The sequence below is a fragment of the Gouania willdenowi genome, chromosome 1, assembly GCF_900634775.1.
Source record: "Gouania willdenowi chromosome 1, fGouWil2.1, whole genome shotgun sequence".
Taxonomy (NCBI): Eukaryota; Metazoa; Chordata; class Actinopteri; order Blenniiformes; family Gobiesocidae; genus Gouania; species Gouania willdenowi.
Window position 1 is genome coordinate 8,837,723 of NC_041044.1, and position 15,106 is coordinate 8,852,828.

The 15,106-nt window shown below is 36.2% G+C and overlaps 1 protein-coding gene across 1 annotated transcript; it reads right to left on the bottom strand.

Moving 5' to 3' along the window:
* Positions 1–236: 236 nt before the first annotated feature.
* Positions 237–14,636, bottom strand: LOC114466325 (transcription factor E2F5-like). Its single transcript, XM_028451842.1, has 8 exons — positions 14,313–14,636; positions 7,196–7,311; positions 6,906–7,067; positions 6,444–6,552; positions 4,486–4,798; positions 3,055–3,189; positions 2,871–2,909; positions 237–965 (listed from the first exon to the last, which is right to left on the bottom strand). Exons 1-8 carry the CDS (start codon positions 14,424–14,426, stop codon positions 889–891), a joined length of 1,065 nt encoding a protein of 354 aa, XP_028307643.1. The 5' UTR covers positions 14,427–14,636; the 3' UTR covers positions 237–888.
* Between the last annotated feature and the right edge of the window lie 470 nt (positions 14,637–15,106).

The following is a 15,106-nucleotide window of genomic DNA, read 5'->3' on the forward strand; positions in this document are numbered from 1 at the left end:
ATTTTTAACTAAAAATAAACATAAAACCACATATACTGTATGTAAGGCTTTCATTTGTTAATTTTCTCACTCTGTCAAATACCCCCTGTAGTGCCATCACGTGCCCCCATTTGAGAAACACTGGCTAAAGGTGAATAAAAAAATAAATAAAAACATAAAAATCCCAAATCACCACAACAGCTTTATATTGAGTTTGAATTCATTTTTTATTAAAGTGTGTTTAAATAAACTTTTGACACATCAAAAGATTCAGGCCTTTGTTTTCAATAGGAATAATAATAAATATTATTAGAATCATATTTTTAGAAAATAAATGTATAATTTCACCTACTACAGCAATGTTTACGGCAGTCACAAACGTTCATTTACGAAATCATAACATTTCCTTTTTTGGCTCAGTAAAATAGAAAAGTAAAAAAGAAAAATCTTCAAAACAAATCTTTGAAGCCGAATATGGCAGTGTCACAATCAGGCATTTTTACAATAAGGAGGACACACAACTCCATATAGTCCAACCCAATAATAAATTACTGATAAAAAAAAAAAAAAATGAATAGAATGTAAAACTGTCTAAAACTTAAACTTTGGAATCCTGAGAAACCAACACTGAACTGTTACAAGTTTCTGCAAATGTCAAACAAAACAAGGGAGGGACGACAATGCCCTCAACTTGGTTAATTAATGGACAAGCTCTGTTTTAGACGTGAGCGTGAAAAATACACACAGAAAAAAACAATACAAAAATGGATTCCAATTGGCTGTACGATTCATTCGACTGTTTCCCAGTAAATAAAGAAAAATGTGCTAGAGGTGTGAACTGTTAATTTAGGGAACATTTATGAATGTTTTCTTTTGGAATGTACAGCTTTAAACCTCCCTCATTGTCCATCAGTAATTGAGCATCTGCATATTGAACAGGTCACACACTCTCTCGTTGTCCTCTAGATTGAAGCTGTATTCTCCACCTGTGTGTAGGAGTAAACACAGTCAATGGAAATACTGGAAAAACAAAGCTGATCACAATCAAATAGCAAAATTACAACTTATCTCATTGTAATATCAAAGAACGGTGGTTTGTAGAGATCATTAATTCAAGATAAAACATTTAATATTATAAAAACTATTATGTAGAGCTTTGAAATCTGGGTTTCTTATTTGAGACTTCTTTAACCCTCCGAGCATCTTTGTGACCAAAAACAACATTTTGGGGTTTTTATTTGTTTGCCTCTCAATATTACGGTAAAAAAATTAAATTCTACTATCAAATGACACGATCAAGGCTGTAATATTTTCATCACAGATATTTCACTTTGGCCCTAATTTTTGGAAATACTGTATATTTAGTGTTTTTCCTGCTGAAAAAAAATTAGAGGGTGTCATGATAAAAAAGTCCATACAAACATAAAAAGTTAGAATACATTTTATATCTCTGGATCTGAAGTAGTTGAAAAGCTTTGATGCCGTGGAAGTAGAAAAAATAACATAATAAAGTACATTTGTATTGCACTTTTGTGAGACAAACCGTTTGTAGACAAGGTGTTCCCGTGCATGTAAATTTAAAGGAGAGCACAAGGGTTGAAATAAGAAATCAATAATGGCCTGATATTAACAAAATCACTTCAGTAGAGTAACAAAAATACACCCGTTTACAAATCAGAGTAGTGCAGCGAGGAATGAGTCCTCCTTGCTCCTCTGATTAACTTTTCCCTTAGTTTAGTAATATGCAAATTGTGGGCTGTGGTTTTGTGTGACACAGACTACTTAGCAACTACATAAACTCAATACTAGAATGTAGCTAGGGCTAACGTTTTTAATGAGTGATAGGTGGATGTTTAGCAATACTTAACACTTACAATACAATGTGCCCCGTTTTAGGGTTACCATATGTGTACAAGATTTACTTTTACATGACAGACTGTATTTGTTATAAAATAAAAAACAGATTACATTCATCTATTGAATTTAAAAACATCAATACGTTAATGTACATAACAAAATAAACTGTATGGACAAAGCATTCAAATTAGAGGTGTGTATTGCCATGAATCTGTCAATACGATTCAAGATTTGCATGTCACAAAGCAAAATATAAACAATACAATACACGTCACAATATCAATAATTACAAATTTCACCCATAATGTTACAAAATGGGATGAAATAGAATTTATAAAATTTGTTTTAAACTTGAAAGAACAAGTGAAGGTAACTAACTGTAATTAAAGCACCAATATAAAAAAACAAATGATATGTTTATCAAACTGTCAAATTACATTTTTCAAAAAAGTTTAACTTTTGCTTCAATTAAATATTCTGATAAGTTCTTAAATTATTAAAAAATAAATAAATAACCACATACATCTATAAAAGTGCCCAGCATGTTAACTTCCAAGCTAAAATAAATGCATTAAGGAGTGAGGTAGTTTAACAAGGTCTGATGTGGTTTACTGACACCTAGTGACCGGACGTTTACGTGCTATGCATTATCGCAATTATATGTTTTTTTTCCCATAAAAAAAAAAATCAATCAATTTGGACATTTTTATATTGACACTATTATCGCGCTGTGAAATATTGCGATATGTTGCCAAATCAATTTTTTCTTACACCCTTAATTCAGATGCCAACTGTCTCACCAACAGGAATTCTAATCTCAATGTTTTCACATACATAAACTTTAATATGGAGTTGGTGTCCTTATTGCAGCTCTAACAGTTTCTAATTTTTACAAGACATTAAAGTGTTTCTCTAGAAACTTGTGCCCATTCCGTGTTCTCACAAATTGGAAGAATATACGTAATTCAACTGTCAAAAGTGATCATGTATAATGGTGAACTACAAAGAGCTGCCATTCATAAAGTGCTGCTTACCACCAGTAGACACGAGTTCATCAATTAGGTCAACAGCTTCTAAAATAGAAGGAACATTTTAATTTTTTTGCAGCAATCTATAAAAAACAAACTTGGCATCATAAATTAATAAATGAATACAGTTTTATAAAAAATGTTCTATTTTTGCACGCATACAGTTCAGAGAAGCAACTCTTTGCCACACCTTCTCTCTGTGCCTTTATGTATTCTTCATCGGTGTTCAGCCGCAGCAGGCTGCTCATGTCCAGCTCAGAGTGGAACCCAGAGTCTGTCAGATCCATCTGCTGCTGATGATGTCCCAGAGCCTGACTGGAACACTCTGCAGGGGGGAAAGAAAGCTCTAAGGTGTTCTAGTAGCGTTTAGCCATCTACACCCTGCAGAAAATAACTGACAAAGCAACAGGGAGGTGGGTTTGTCTGAGTGTCATCTACATCAGTGGTTCTCAAACTTTTCAGCCCGTAACCCTCAAAATAAAGGTCCCAGAGACCGGGGACCCCCACTGCAACTGAACACAGACATGAACATTAAAGAACAGTCATGTGGAGACAGGGCCATCTATGAGAGGGAATAAAGGGGAGAGCTTTTTGGGGCCCATCCATAAAATCAGCAAAATGATGGTCCATTATTCTATGAATCTGTGATAACCACATGTATTTATTTATCTGTTATCCAGGAAGTGCATTATTTGCGCCATTGTATATAGTCATCTTAAAGATATAATACCTCATTTTAATCAGAATAGGGTTAAAAGTCACCAAATATTGTGAAAAAGGTGGTGAAATGGGATTTTAAAAACCACAAAAATTGAATAAAAGTTGCAAATTAGAGTGGCCAAAAAGCAGACAAAAAAAGTGGTAAAAGGGGTTTGAAGTGTCAATATTGGAACAATCAGTTTAAACTGGAAAATAATGGGCATAACAAATCCCGAATGTGGTGACATTGGCAAAAATAAGCATGAAATATGGTGGAGAGGTTAAAAGTGACAATAATAGATCAACATATATGACATTAGGTGTTAAAAGTGGCAGAATGGGGATTGAAATCTGATGGAGAAGTGGCAGAAATAATGTAGTAAAAATGCATAAAAAAAGCAAAAATATGGCAAGAAAAAAGTGATGAAAATAGGTTAAAATATGGAAAGTTTGGTGGAGTTGCAGAAAAAGGGTAGAAATAAGCAAAAATGGGATCAAATTGTTCAAAAAATATTCCTAGTTTCTTGATGGAATCTGGGGACCCCCTCCCAGTGTCTCACTACCCCAAGGTTGGGAAAATTTGCAGTCCAAAAACTTGTATTTGTATAATTGTCTTATTTTGATAATATTCTCTAAAGAACATCAGCCTTATTTTAAGGGAAAACAACAATATTAATTTCTGCTATTGTTGATAGACTCAGAAACAAGCTGTTGTAGATCATAATCCTTAGCCATCCTCCTCAATGCCTGCTTCACTTTCAGCCTCTCTAATCTGTATTACTTCCTGTGTGTGAAGGGTGACAAAAGATGATTTAATGATTTATTAATTAAGTGTGTGGTACAGTTTCAATTAGTTACATTTACAAATATATATACATTTCTTAGTTATTGATGAAATACTCCTCTGTCCTACTGTCCTTACCCATGTGCAAGTCAGTAGAGGCAGATGAAGTTGTCAGCACGTCATTGTGGTCAGACAGCACCACCTGGTGGTGTGAGCTGAGCGAGTCCTGGCTGCAGCTGGAGGAGGAGCAGGTGTATAGGGAGAGGGGGATCTTCTGCAGGTTGGGTGGAGAGTCCGGTGGACACGGCACTGACAGGCAGATGTTATCAGTGGGTGGGACAGGAAAGACTACTGGGACTCTGGAGTCTGAGTCCATGTAGATGAGCGTTACTCTGATGGGAGCTGATGGGCTACACAAGCTCATCTGGTATTTCTTTTGGCCAATTTGACTCTTTGGAGACAAGATGACATTAAGACTGCAGTCAATCAAAGTGATTTTAGCTCAAAAGTTTTGATCTGATCAGCAAACTCCGCAAGATCTCACTTCTACACCAATTTTATACTGTACAGTGTCATGTGAGCCTTCTAGAGCCTTCTAGACAGCATTCAGGGCAAGCTCTTATTTCACAGAGAGAGACAGACCCATTCATTCCACATTTAAAGATGATGATGCAGTGAAACACGTTTAAATATTTACTTTATTATAAAATAATGCAAATAATGTTTAGGGCAATGTCAAAATCACTTCAACACTATTCAAAAATAATTTTTAATTCAGGAGTCTGCGTATGATTTAAAAGGTGTTTGAAAATCCTCTGTACAAAAAGCTGTTAAAGGGATTAAAAGGAGATATGTTTCTGTTATTGGAGTTAAACATTGGAATTATGCAAGTATGACATAAAAAAATGTGAATCAGTTCGGTTTTTGAATGTTGTAGATATTGATGATTTGTATGTTGTGCCCTTACATTTTTAAAAAGGGTACAGTTCATTAAACGTATGATGTTTGGGGAGTAGGCAGGGCTTAAAATAAGCATTTGTGCTCCTGCCTGTGCCTGTTTTATCACTAATTACTGTAGAGTTGTTGTTTTTTGTTGTTTAGATGTGAAATGTGTGATGTCAAGGGACAAAATTAACTAATAAAAAAAGAACTGAGTAGTAAGGACTTATCTGGGGATTTCGATTTTAAGTAATTGTGGAAAACAATTGTAAAAAACCATAATTCATGTTTGAAACATGAACCGCAATCTGACTTTGGACCTCATTATGACAAGGAAATGCATCACCAGCATGTTCTGGGACTTTTCCAGGTAAGGGGATTTTCCCTGTAAAATGGGTGACAGAGGGTCTAGGAGTGTGGCTATTGAAAATGTTAATCTCTCGCAACATAATCTCAAGTTATTTTATTGTAACTCTTTATCATAAACAAATCAGCCAAATTTCCCAATTAGATTCTGATTATTGAAGACTCAATTCGATTAGAAATCAATTTTCAATTTGATTATTGCCGTTTATTCATCTTCTATTTAACAATGGTAAGCTGCTGAGTTATTTCAATCCTCTTGATTAACACCAGACAGCACATTCAATATTGTACAGTCAAGTATAATGGAAATATCCAAATTAGCTGGAATCATCTGCTTTTTATTACAATTTGATAAATTTAATAATCGATTTTTTAGAAATGTTGGAGTGGATTTATTATGGTCAATAATAGAATCATGATTAATCAATTATCACATGTTTTTCCCCCACCCCTAAACATCATGTAAGCACAGGGAGAATGTGCTAATTCCACAAAGAAAGTACTAGGCCCAGAAATTTGGAGACCAAAGTGCTAACCACCCAGATCCAGACTACTCTCATGCACAGTGGATTCATTGATTCTAATGGTGCAAAAATAATGTGTTTTGTTAGACATAGATCTTCTAATTCTAAATCTAATAAAAATTTTAGGCCACATTTGTAAAAACTGTGGAGGATCCCTTTAGGTCTGCAACACCAAACATTAACACTACAAACAAATTCTGCCTGGCTAGTGGTTGTAATACTCAGTAAAAGACAGAATTCATCATGTTCCATTCAGCAATAAAGTACCTTTTCAGGTAGAGGCACCTCCAGCTGAGTCGCAGGCGGAGCTTCAACAGCAAGAACCGTGTCTCCGTAGAAAGCACTGCAGATGTCCTCATGTGTCACAAAGTTGTAAGTGGAGTGGTGTTAGGGAAACAGGATCATGCTCGAACAATGGAGACTAGAAACACTAAACTGAACAATGCACACTTCAGTAATGGCATGCTACTAGCCTGCTACTCTGACAATGGCATCGTATTTGTAATCTCAAGTGTTTTTCTGGTCTGCATCATGGTTTTTACTCTTTGAAATGTAAAGAGTGCTGAGGAGACTGTAGAGAGAAATAACATTCTCACCAATAATTCACCTAAAAACATTTTAAGTACAGAATATCTAATGAATAAAGTCACATTTCTTACAGGTATATTTTGTTGTTGAGATAAAGTTCCAGAACGATGAAAATATATCCAGATGTTTAGGAAAGGATATGTCTTGTTAAGAGAATCCTGTCTGAGATGCTTTATGTTGGCTTCTATCCAAGCCTTCTGGTCATCCAGCTCTTTTTCCTGGACCTCGAGTTTGGAGATTTGGGCCTTCAAAGCATTTACCTCCTGAATTACATCCTGACTCCTACTTCCATTATTCTCCCCCCTGATGGGAAGTAAAATAAAGTAGTAGTAGTATTTGGACAACATCAACATTGAGGCCAAGATAGTAAAGATGACACTTTTTACAATATAAATGGAGACATAATATCACCAGTTTAAATCATAATTTACCTCCACTGGATTATATTCTTATTTCTCTTCTGGATCAGCCCAACACCTTCCAGTACGTTTGTAATGTCGTATATCCTCCTCTTCTGCTTCTCCTTCACTGCCAAAGTATCTGCAGCCTGTTGATTCATTAAATAATTTGTATAATGACTATTGATTAAAATGACACATTTCATACATTCCACACATTGAAAGCCTTTTATTTAAACTGGGGAAACAAAGACTGAATTAAGGAAAACCTAAGAGTGGTATATCAAACATCTTGGTAGAAGAAGACAGGTTAACAAAAGCTGAGAAAGGGGGGTGTGAGGAACGTGCTGTGTAAACATTATCAGGCTTAGGCGGGAGGACAAGAGGGAAAACTGGTTATAACTGAAGAAAAAGGGCAGTGACTATAAAGGGCAGTAAAGTTTCACTTAGGTCTCCAGAGGCTTTTAGTGAAGAAATGAAATGTAGTTAAAGGGCTTATATGATTAAACACTACATGTTAAATGCCTGCATGCCCTCCGCCTTGCCCTGTCTTCAGCTGGTTCTTGATCAAGCTGTGCCAGCTGCTGCCGTGTCCTCCCAGATCTCTGTTTTGATGTCCAGAGCTTATGTCGAGCTTGCAGACATCTTTATATCTCGCCCTTCAGGTCTTTTACAGAATGTAAGTTCACCATAGAGTAGTAGTTCTCAAACTTTTTGGGCTTAAGTACCCCTTTTCTCTTATTCCTGAATCCAAGTACCCCCTTTGGTCAGACTACATTTGGCTATAGAGCATAATGATGGAACGATGCACCGAAATAAAAATTATTGGCCAAAACCAAAAATGAGAAAACTGAAAACCAAAACACCAAAATAAATTATGCAAATTATTAGTTCCATAACCATAGCATTTATGGCTATAAATATGTACTAACCTCACTAACATTAAAGCATTGCTATTGCAATAAATTAATATTAATGCTTCAAAGAATACAGCAATTAAGAAATATTCAAATGCCAACAATGCACAATACAAAAATAAAATGTTTAACTTGACCCCATTTATGTGTATACTAAATAATAACGTACAGGCCTTTAACTGACAGGGCTGCTGGATGACTAAAAAGCAGTTTCTCTGATTTATCACAGTGGTCTGTTCCTGACAGTCTCTCACTGTCTCTGATCTGCTCTGATCTCCTTCTCCTGCTCTTTTCTCCGTCTCCAAAATGACATTCTGTGCCGACATGACACAAAATGCACATTTGGGCCATTTTCCACTGAAGATTTTTGGTGGACGAATTGTTGGTGCATCACTTACTTCTTATCAAAAACCTGCGAAAATATAGGTACTCACCAAAATACTGCTTCAGTGGATTTCATGATAATGTACTTCCACATACCAACTAAACCTTCTGTGAAAGACTGCTGCAACAAGATGCAGTAAATCCACTAATATTCATTATAATATTTAATTGAATGAATATAACAGACATCTACAAATCTGCTTAAAGGTGTAGTCCGCAACGCTCAGCTCCCTCTCTCTCACTCCCTCCCCGCTGCTCTCTTCCCCTGCCTCCAAACTTTCCAAAGTCCCTCCCTCAGAGGAGCTAACGTTAGCCCAACAGCAACATCCCAGGAATATAACATGCACTGTTAAAAGCATATTACTGCAACGCTTCTCTCTCTCAATGTGCACACACCTCAGCAGCAACAACAACACAGTGTCACTTACAGCAGTCCAAACGGCAGCTGCTATGCACACACAAACAACAGATGCACTACAGAGTTCTAGTGAAACAATTACAATTCAAAAAACATAATGTAAATCAAGCAGCAGTAATTACCTTTCAAGCAGAAAAGTCACCAATTCCATCTTCTACTCCTCCAGACCATACACTATAAAAAAAAAGACAGCGCTCCAGCCCGGGAAAGGGGAGGGGCCTGTGCGCAACAGCTGTCAGACAGCCCATCAAACACAATCCTGGCTCTGATTAGTTCTTTTTGCTCAAACAAACTACTAGCTTCATGTAAATCTGTCCTTACATAATGACAGCTTTAGAAAATATGACAAAAAGCAATTTTTATAAAAGTTGCAGACTGCACCTTTAAGTGTCCATCATCAGAAACATCTTACAAAAGTTTAGATTCACTGACAGCATTGCTCCTTAATGCTAGAAATAAACAACCAACCCAGCACCATGTTTAGAACCAATAGGATTTGCTGTCTTTGTGTGTTAAATGTACAAATGTAAATATAAATTGTTTTTTAAAACATCCATAAAGACTGTAGTTCATTGGTAGAATGAAATGGAAATTTTTAACATTATCAAAAAATAATAATAAATGTAATACATTTCTTTAAAATGAAGTCAAGCAATAACTTAGATAATATAGTTTTGGTTGCCTTTTGTATGCAGGTGTTTAACTCATTCAGTGCCAGCCATTTTTGATTTTAAAGACTTTCTGCTATCTGACACCAGATTCTGAAAGATTTAAGCCTCTACTGTCATGAAAAAAAAACCTTTGTTTCTGGCTCGTTCCATTCTTTTGTAATCAGCCATTGAATAGAGCAAGTTTTACACGAATCTTCAGTTTCAGAGCAAAAAGCTGAGAAAACAGCCTTTTTGTAAAAAAAAAACCCTGTCAGTGACTTTAAAGCTATTTTTTTGCTTTAGTGACAACTCTAACATCTGAACATTGTTTCCTTATATAAAACATTAAAAAAAACACTGAGACCGGACTTTTGATGACAAAAATTTTATTATTTTGCTGTCTATGTCAGAGTTGAATGGATTTCTTACTGTATTTTGGCGTTCCTCCAACTTTCCCTCCCGTCAGTCTGCACACAGACATAACTTCCTCTTAATCCCAACACGCAGGAATGACTCGTTTAGCCCAGTTAGTTGATGGTTTTATCTCATGATCACAACATTATCAATAATCTACTCAGGTACACACATGTTCTGTGTTAGTATGTGGTGCTGTGAGCTGCTGGACATGTCACAATACCACTTTGTAGCGCCATAATCTCACTCGTTCCTGTTTCTGCTCCCCAGCTAATGCTAGCATCAGTGGCTAATCTCTCATCAAAAGATGCACCGCTGCCATCGTCAGGGCACAGTTGGTCACTACAACACCCCACACCTTAGATATTGATGAGGGACCTCCGCCAGGGTGTTTTCTAGTAATCCCCGTGAAAAAAACAACAAATGACGAGTTTCTCGTCAATGGTGCTGAGCGTTTGGATTTGAAATGACGAGATATCTCGTCGGGGGCACTGAGTGAGTTAAACAAGTTCTGATGAACTATGGCCGGACCCGCGGAACTTCTCCGCGCCCGTTCCCGAGAATTCAATTCAACGACTCGGTTCGAGGTAAAACCGTTGAATTGCCTTTGAAACGATATATCACATGACTATGTTCCGATAAATTTAGAAGTTACCGGAATAGGGGGTGGGCCCCCTGCCAACCCCCAATGAAATTTGCTCATAGAAAGTTCATGTCAAATTACAGCCCAATTCAACACGCATTAAAGGGCCCATGTTAAGCTAAATGGACTTCTCTGTGCTTTAAACATCATAAAAGTGCTATTTGGGCTTCATACACATGCCCAAAGTAGGGATGTAACGATTAATCGCAAGGCAGTTAAAAATCGATTAATAGGTATCACGGTTCACATCGATGCTCTGAAAATTGAATCTTAGTACTTTCTTTTAAACAGCAGAGGGCGCTATATATTTATCCTTCTTGTCCAAAAGTGTAGGCGGCGGGCGGAATCTGCTACTACTTTCTTTCTGGCCGCCTTCTACTCTTAAACATATTCATAAATGATTCCTTACCCCTTCAGCACCAAAAGAATATCTGTAATATTACCTGAATATCTGTAAAAGTCATGTTTTTCTATTAGCTCTGTCTGCTAGCGCATAGCATCTCTTCTTCACTGCAATAATATCTGCATGCCAACCGACCACGGGTTACCAGCGCCCTCTGCTGGTCCAAACAAATATCTGATGTAAATAATGTGCAAACTGTTTTTTTTTTCTTAAAGTCCAATTGTTAAGGCACAAAATACATTTTCAGTTGCACTTTTAAAAAGAAAAGGAACTATTATGTAATTTTGCATTGTTTACTATAGAACCAGAATTTAAATTAATAGGCTTCTTCTTCATTTGTATTATTCCTTTATTTATATCATTCAAGATTTCTTTTTAGTTAAATTGCATTGTTTTGAATAGTTTATCAAGAGATTCTTTTGACAATTCAATATAAAAGGAAAAAAGTACAGTATTTTCTAGTTTTTTTTTCCCCAAAAAAATAAAGGAATATTTTTCAGTCATTTGTCTACAGTCCCATTTTGTAAAATAAATCTTGAGAGAATCGTACCGTGAACCCAGTTTGGGAAAATAAACCTCAATTACTATTTTTTTGGGGTTCTTAGAACAAATGGAGATGGGTGAAAAATAGCGTGATATGGGACCTTTAACGGAGGAGTAGTCAATTGAAAAATGGGCCCCTGGGGGCTCCCTGGCGTCCCCGTGGCACATACGGAGTAATGGGCCCCATTCATATATTGGTATGTGTCAATGATTTGGTACTACCAACTGTCGCAATATTTGACTCACAAATAAAAGACAAAACAACTTTAATGGAAATTGCAGCAAAATGGGGGGTAGTAGGGAACTATAACATCCGTGTTAACGTAATCGCGGACGGAATAGACCAATAAACGTTAAAAATGCGGAAATGGACAAAATCAGCATGACACGCCGTCACCGTGGGGCAAAGAACGTTTTTTATGGGGAAATGTTTCCGGGGACTGCTTATTAGGTACACCACCCTCTCTCTTCCTGTCCTGGCTGCATTAAACTCATCTTAAACCACCACAAACACCCTCTAAAAAGCAATGCATATCATCACTGACTCCTAAATACAGAACCTCCAGTTTAACTTTGCTGTGCCTGTAAAGCTCCGCCCGTGTTTCATGTAGCGCAGTGGTGCTCTGTGAGAACGTGATCAGCTTTAATCTTCTTCACCTGCTCAGTGTTTGAACTGTTGTGCCTGGCTAACTAAGAATAACTCTGTGTTGTCTTTTAGTTATTTTATTGCAGATTTGTGTCCGTGCCTCGAAGGTAGACATTCATGGTCAGCAAGCTACCTCAAGTACAACCGTTTCAGTGGGAACTTCCGGTTTACAAAATAAAAGTCGTTATTAGAATGCTACATTCTAACAACATCTCATCAGAGCTACAGTAAAATGCATGTTGAAATAATGAATAAATAAAAAAGTCACTAATGAAAACAATCAAAGTTTATACTTAATTGATTTTTTTTAATTGATTTTTTTCTATTTAAGCAATGAAAAATGTAATATTTTTTTCTATTTAGAGAGTGCATGGCTTATTAGCCAGAACATCGTTTTGTTGTTTTCCTAAAAAAGATGTTTTGTTTTCTTTTGTTTTTTAACTTCAGTGTATTGCATGGTGTTACTTTCGTCCTGACTATGGGGGACAATCTAGTCAACGTCAAATTCCACATTACACAGAAGATAGGATAACTTAAATTAGGGTAATTTAAACTAAGTTGATCGGAACTTAATCAATAAACCTGATCAGATTCAGTAAACCATTGATCCCTGAGAGGAAATCAGGTGACATTAATGCTGTTCTCATACATCTTTATATGACACATAAATAATTAAAAAGGAGCGGTCAGAATAATTCATGTAACTACAACTTATATCTATCTTTTAATTGTATCTTACTTTATTTTTGACATATATTTTGTTTAATTGTGAGTTTTTTTTCTTTATTAATATTTATTTTGTTTACTCACAGGAGTTAAAAACTAATATTTTCTTTAAAAAATCATAAATAATTCTAAAAAACGGATTTTAAAAAATTAAATTGGAAAAAACAGAATTTGGAAAACAATAAAACGGATTTTATAGGGCCCTAGGGTAGGCCTCCAGGCCCCATTTAAAAAACAAAAAAGGGCACTGAGCGTCTCATCATATTCATTCAGCAAACTGCATTCCGATCTAACAAGAACGAACAGAGGAGTAGTCATTTAAAAGTGGCACCTCTGTGACATGTACGGGGTAATGTGCCCTATTTATATATTGGTATGTGTCAGTGATTGGGTACCACCAACCGTCGAAATATTTGACTCGCAAATTAATAAGAAATAAACTTTCGTTTCCTTTTTTCTTGGGGCCCCCCTGGGCCCCAAATCAAAAATTGAGCGTCAATGCGTTCACTTCCATAGATTATACCTACCAAATTTCAGCCCGATCCGTTCATGAATAACAGAGGAGTAGCGATTTTAACTAGTGTACACAATAACAAGAAGATGAACAAAAAGAAGAACAACAACAACAAAGTAAGTGGCGTTTTGAGTCTGGTAGCCCAGCCTAAAACTTACAAGATTACTAAAAACTTCTGAAAGCAATCATGGTCTAATGAAAAAATATTAAATTAAATTTAGACCTCTGCTTATTTGTTTCAGTCTGAAATGCCTGGCATAAAATTAAGTTTTAGCATAACACATTATTATTATTATTATTATTATTATTATTATTATTGCTGCATTTCACTAACTCTTATTTGACTACTTTTTTAATTCGTCAAAAATAATTAATAAATTGCTTTACTTCTCAAAGGATACCTAACTTTTCTGTATTAGTGGACAGGCAGGTAGTTTTTTTTTTTTTTTAATACTATCAGGGGTTCAGCATTAACAATAAACTCTTCAGCCTGCAGTTAATGAATAGTGTACATACTAGATAGTTATGGAAGGAGGCCAGGGGGAGAGGAAGAGCAAAAAACTACACTCTACTTCCTGTTCTTTAGTTTAAAGCCTAATCATGTCCACTATTTCATTTGATATATTTAATTGAGCCTGACAAGTTAACCATAATATGAGACTGTGTGTTACTTCATAATATCCAGTGATTTAAAATAAATAAATACAACTGTTTGCCACTAATTGCCTATAGCAGTGCCAGGTGTTGAGGCAGCATTGTGTCATGGCCGCCTGTCTGAAATCACTGACCCTGACAGCTCTCGTTAATGCCAGACAACTGAATTGGTTCCTGCGATTGACACACAGCCCGAATGCCCCCTAAACTACACACAAACAGTCTCTGTGTCACTGACCGCTTTCAAATCAAGGACGCCATCTTCCGCTTGTTGAATCAAACTGACGAACTTCATCGTCAAGACGCCCAAACTTTTCTCGTGGCGGCTTCGTGTCCTCCCTTCAAACTCCATCTGCTTCTGCTCTCTCCACAACACAACACTTGTTCTAATGTTTGATGACACTCGCTTACATTTAAGGACTATTCAAAAGCCTAAAGTACGAAGTTCTCATAATAATCCTCAGGAGGACGTCGCAGTGTGTGTGTGTGTGCTTATAAGCAGCACACAGTGACTTGACGGTGGTGGTTGTTACCCCGGCAACAGCTGCCCAGACCGGGGGAGATCCCGCCCTGCACATGTCACTCATGAAGCCCCGCCCACTTCTGCAAAACATTGGATTTATTTAAAAGTCAAGTAATTTAATTTGAAAAGTTGTATTATTTATTAACCTTTGGAAATAGATTTAGGTTTTAGACATTTGTTTATGTTTTTCTAATACGATGCATTACAAAGTGAAAAACTTTATTTCTCTAAAATTGTTTTTTTTCTTTTCTTTTTTTTTTAATCATGTTTGTTATACTGTGTTACAATTACAAACACAGAGTAGCCGGTATCAGTGCACAAAGTAACACAATAAGCACCAGCTCAGATATTTCTATAGGCCTACTGCATTTGAGATTGTGTTTGAGATTGTGTGTGGTGTTTTCATTTGAACAAAATTATAATTATTTAAACTCCTTGAGCTTTCTACCTCTTCCTGCATTTATTTATGTGATAGTATGTATTGTTTTATTTTTTTATGTGCAAAATAG

Excerpts from the sequence above, each read along its gene's own strand:
- LOC114466325 (XM_028451842.1), bottom strand. The coding sequence starts at position 14,426 with ATGGAGTTTGAAGGGAGGACACGAAGCCGCCACGAGAAAAGTTTGGGC. Across the intron at positions 7,312-14,312 it reads GCGTCCTTGATTTGAAAGCG|GCTGCAGATACTTTGGCAGT; the intron begins GTCAGTGACACA and ends ATGAATCAACAG. Across the intron at positions 4,799-6,443 it reads AGGTGCCTCTACCTGAAAAG|AGTCAAATTGGCCAAAAGAA; the intron begins GTACTTTATTGC and ends TTGTCTCCAAAG.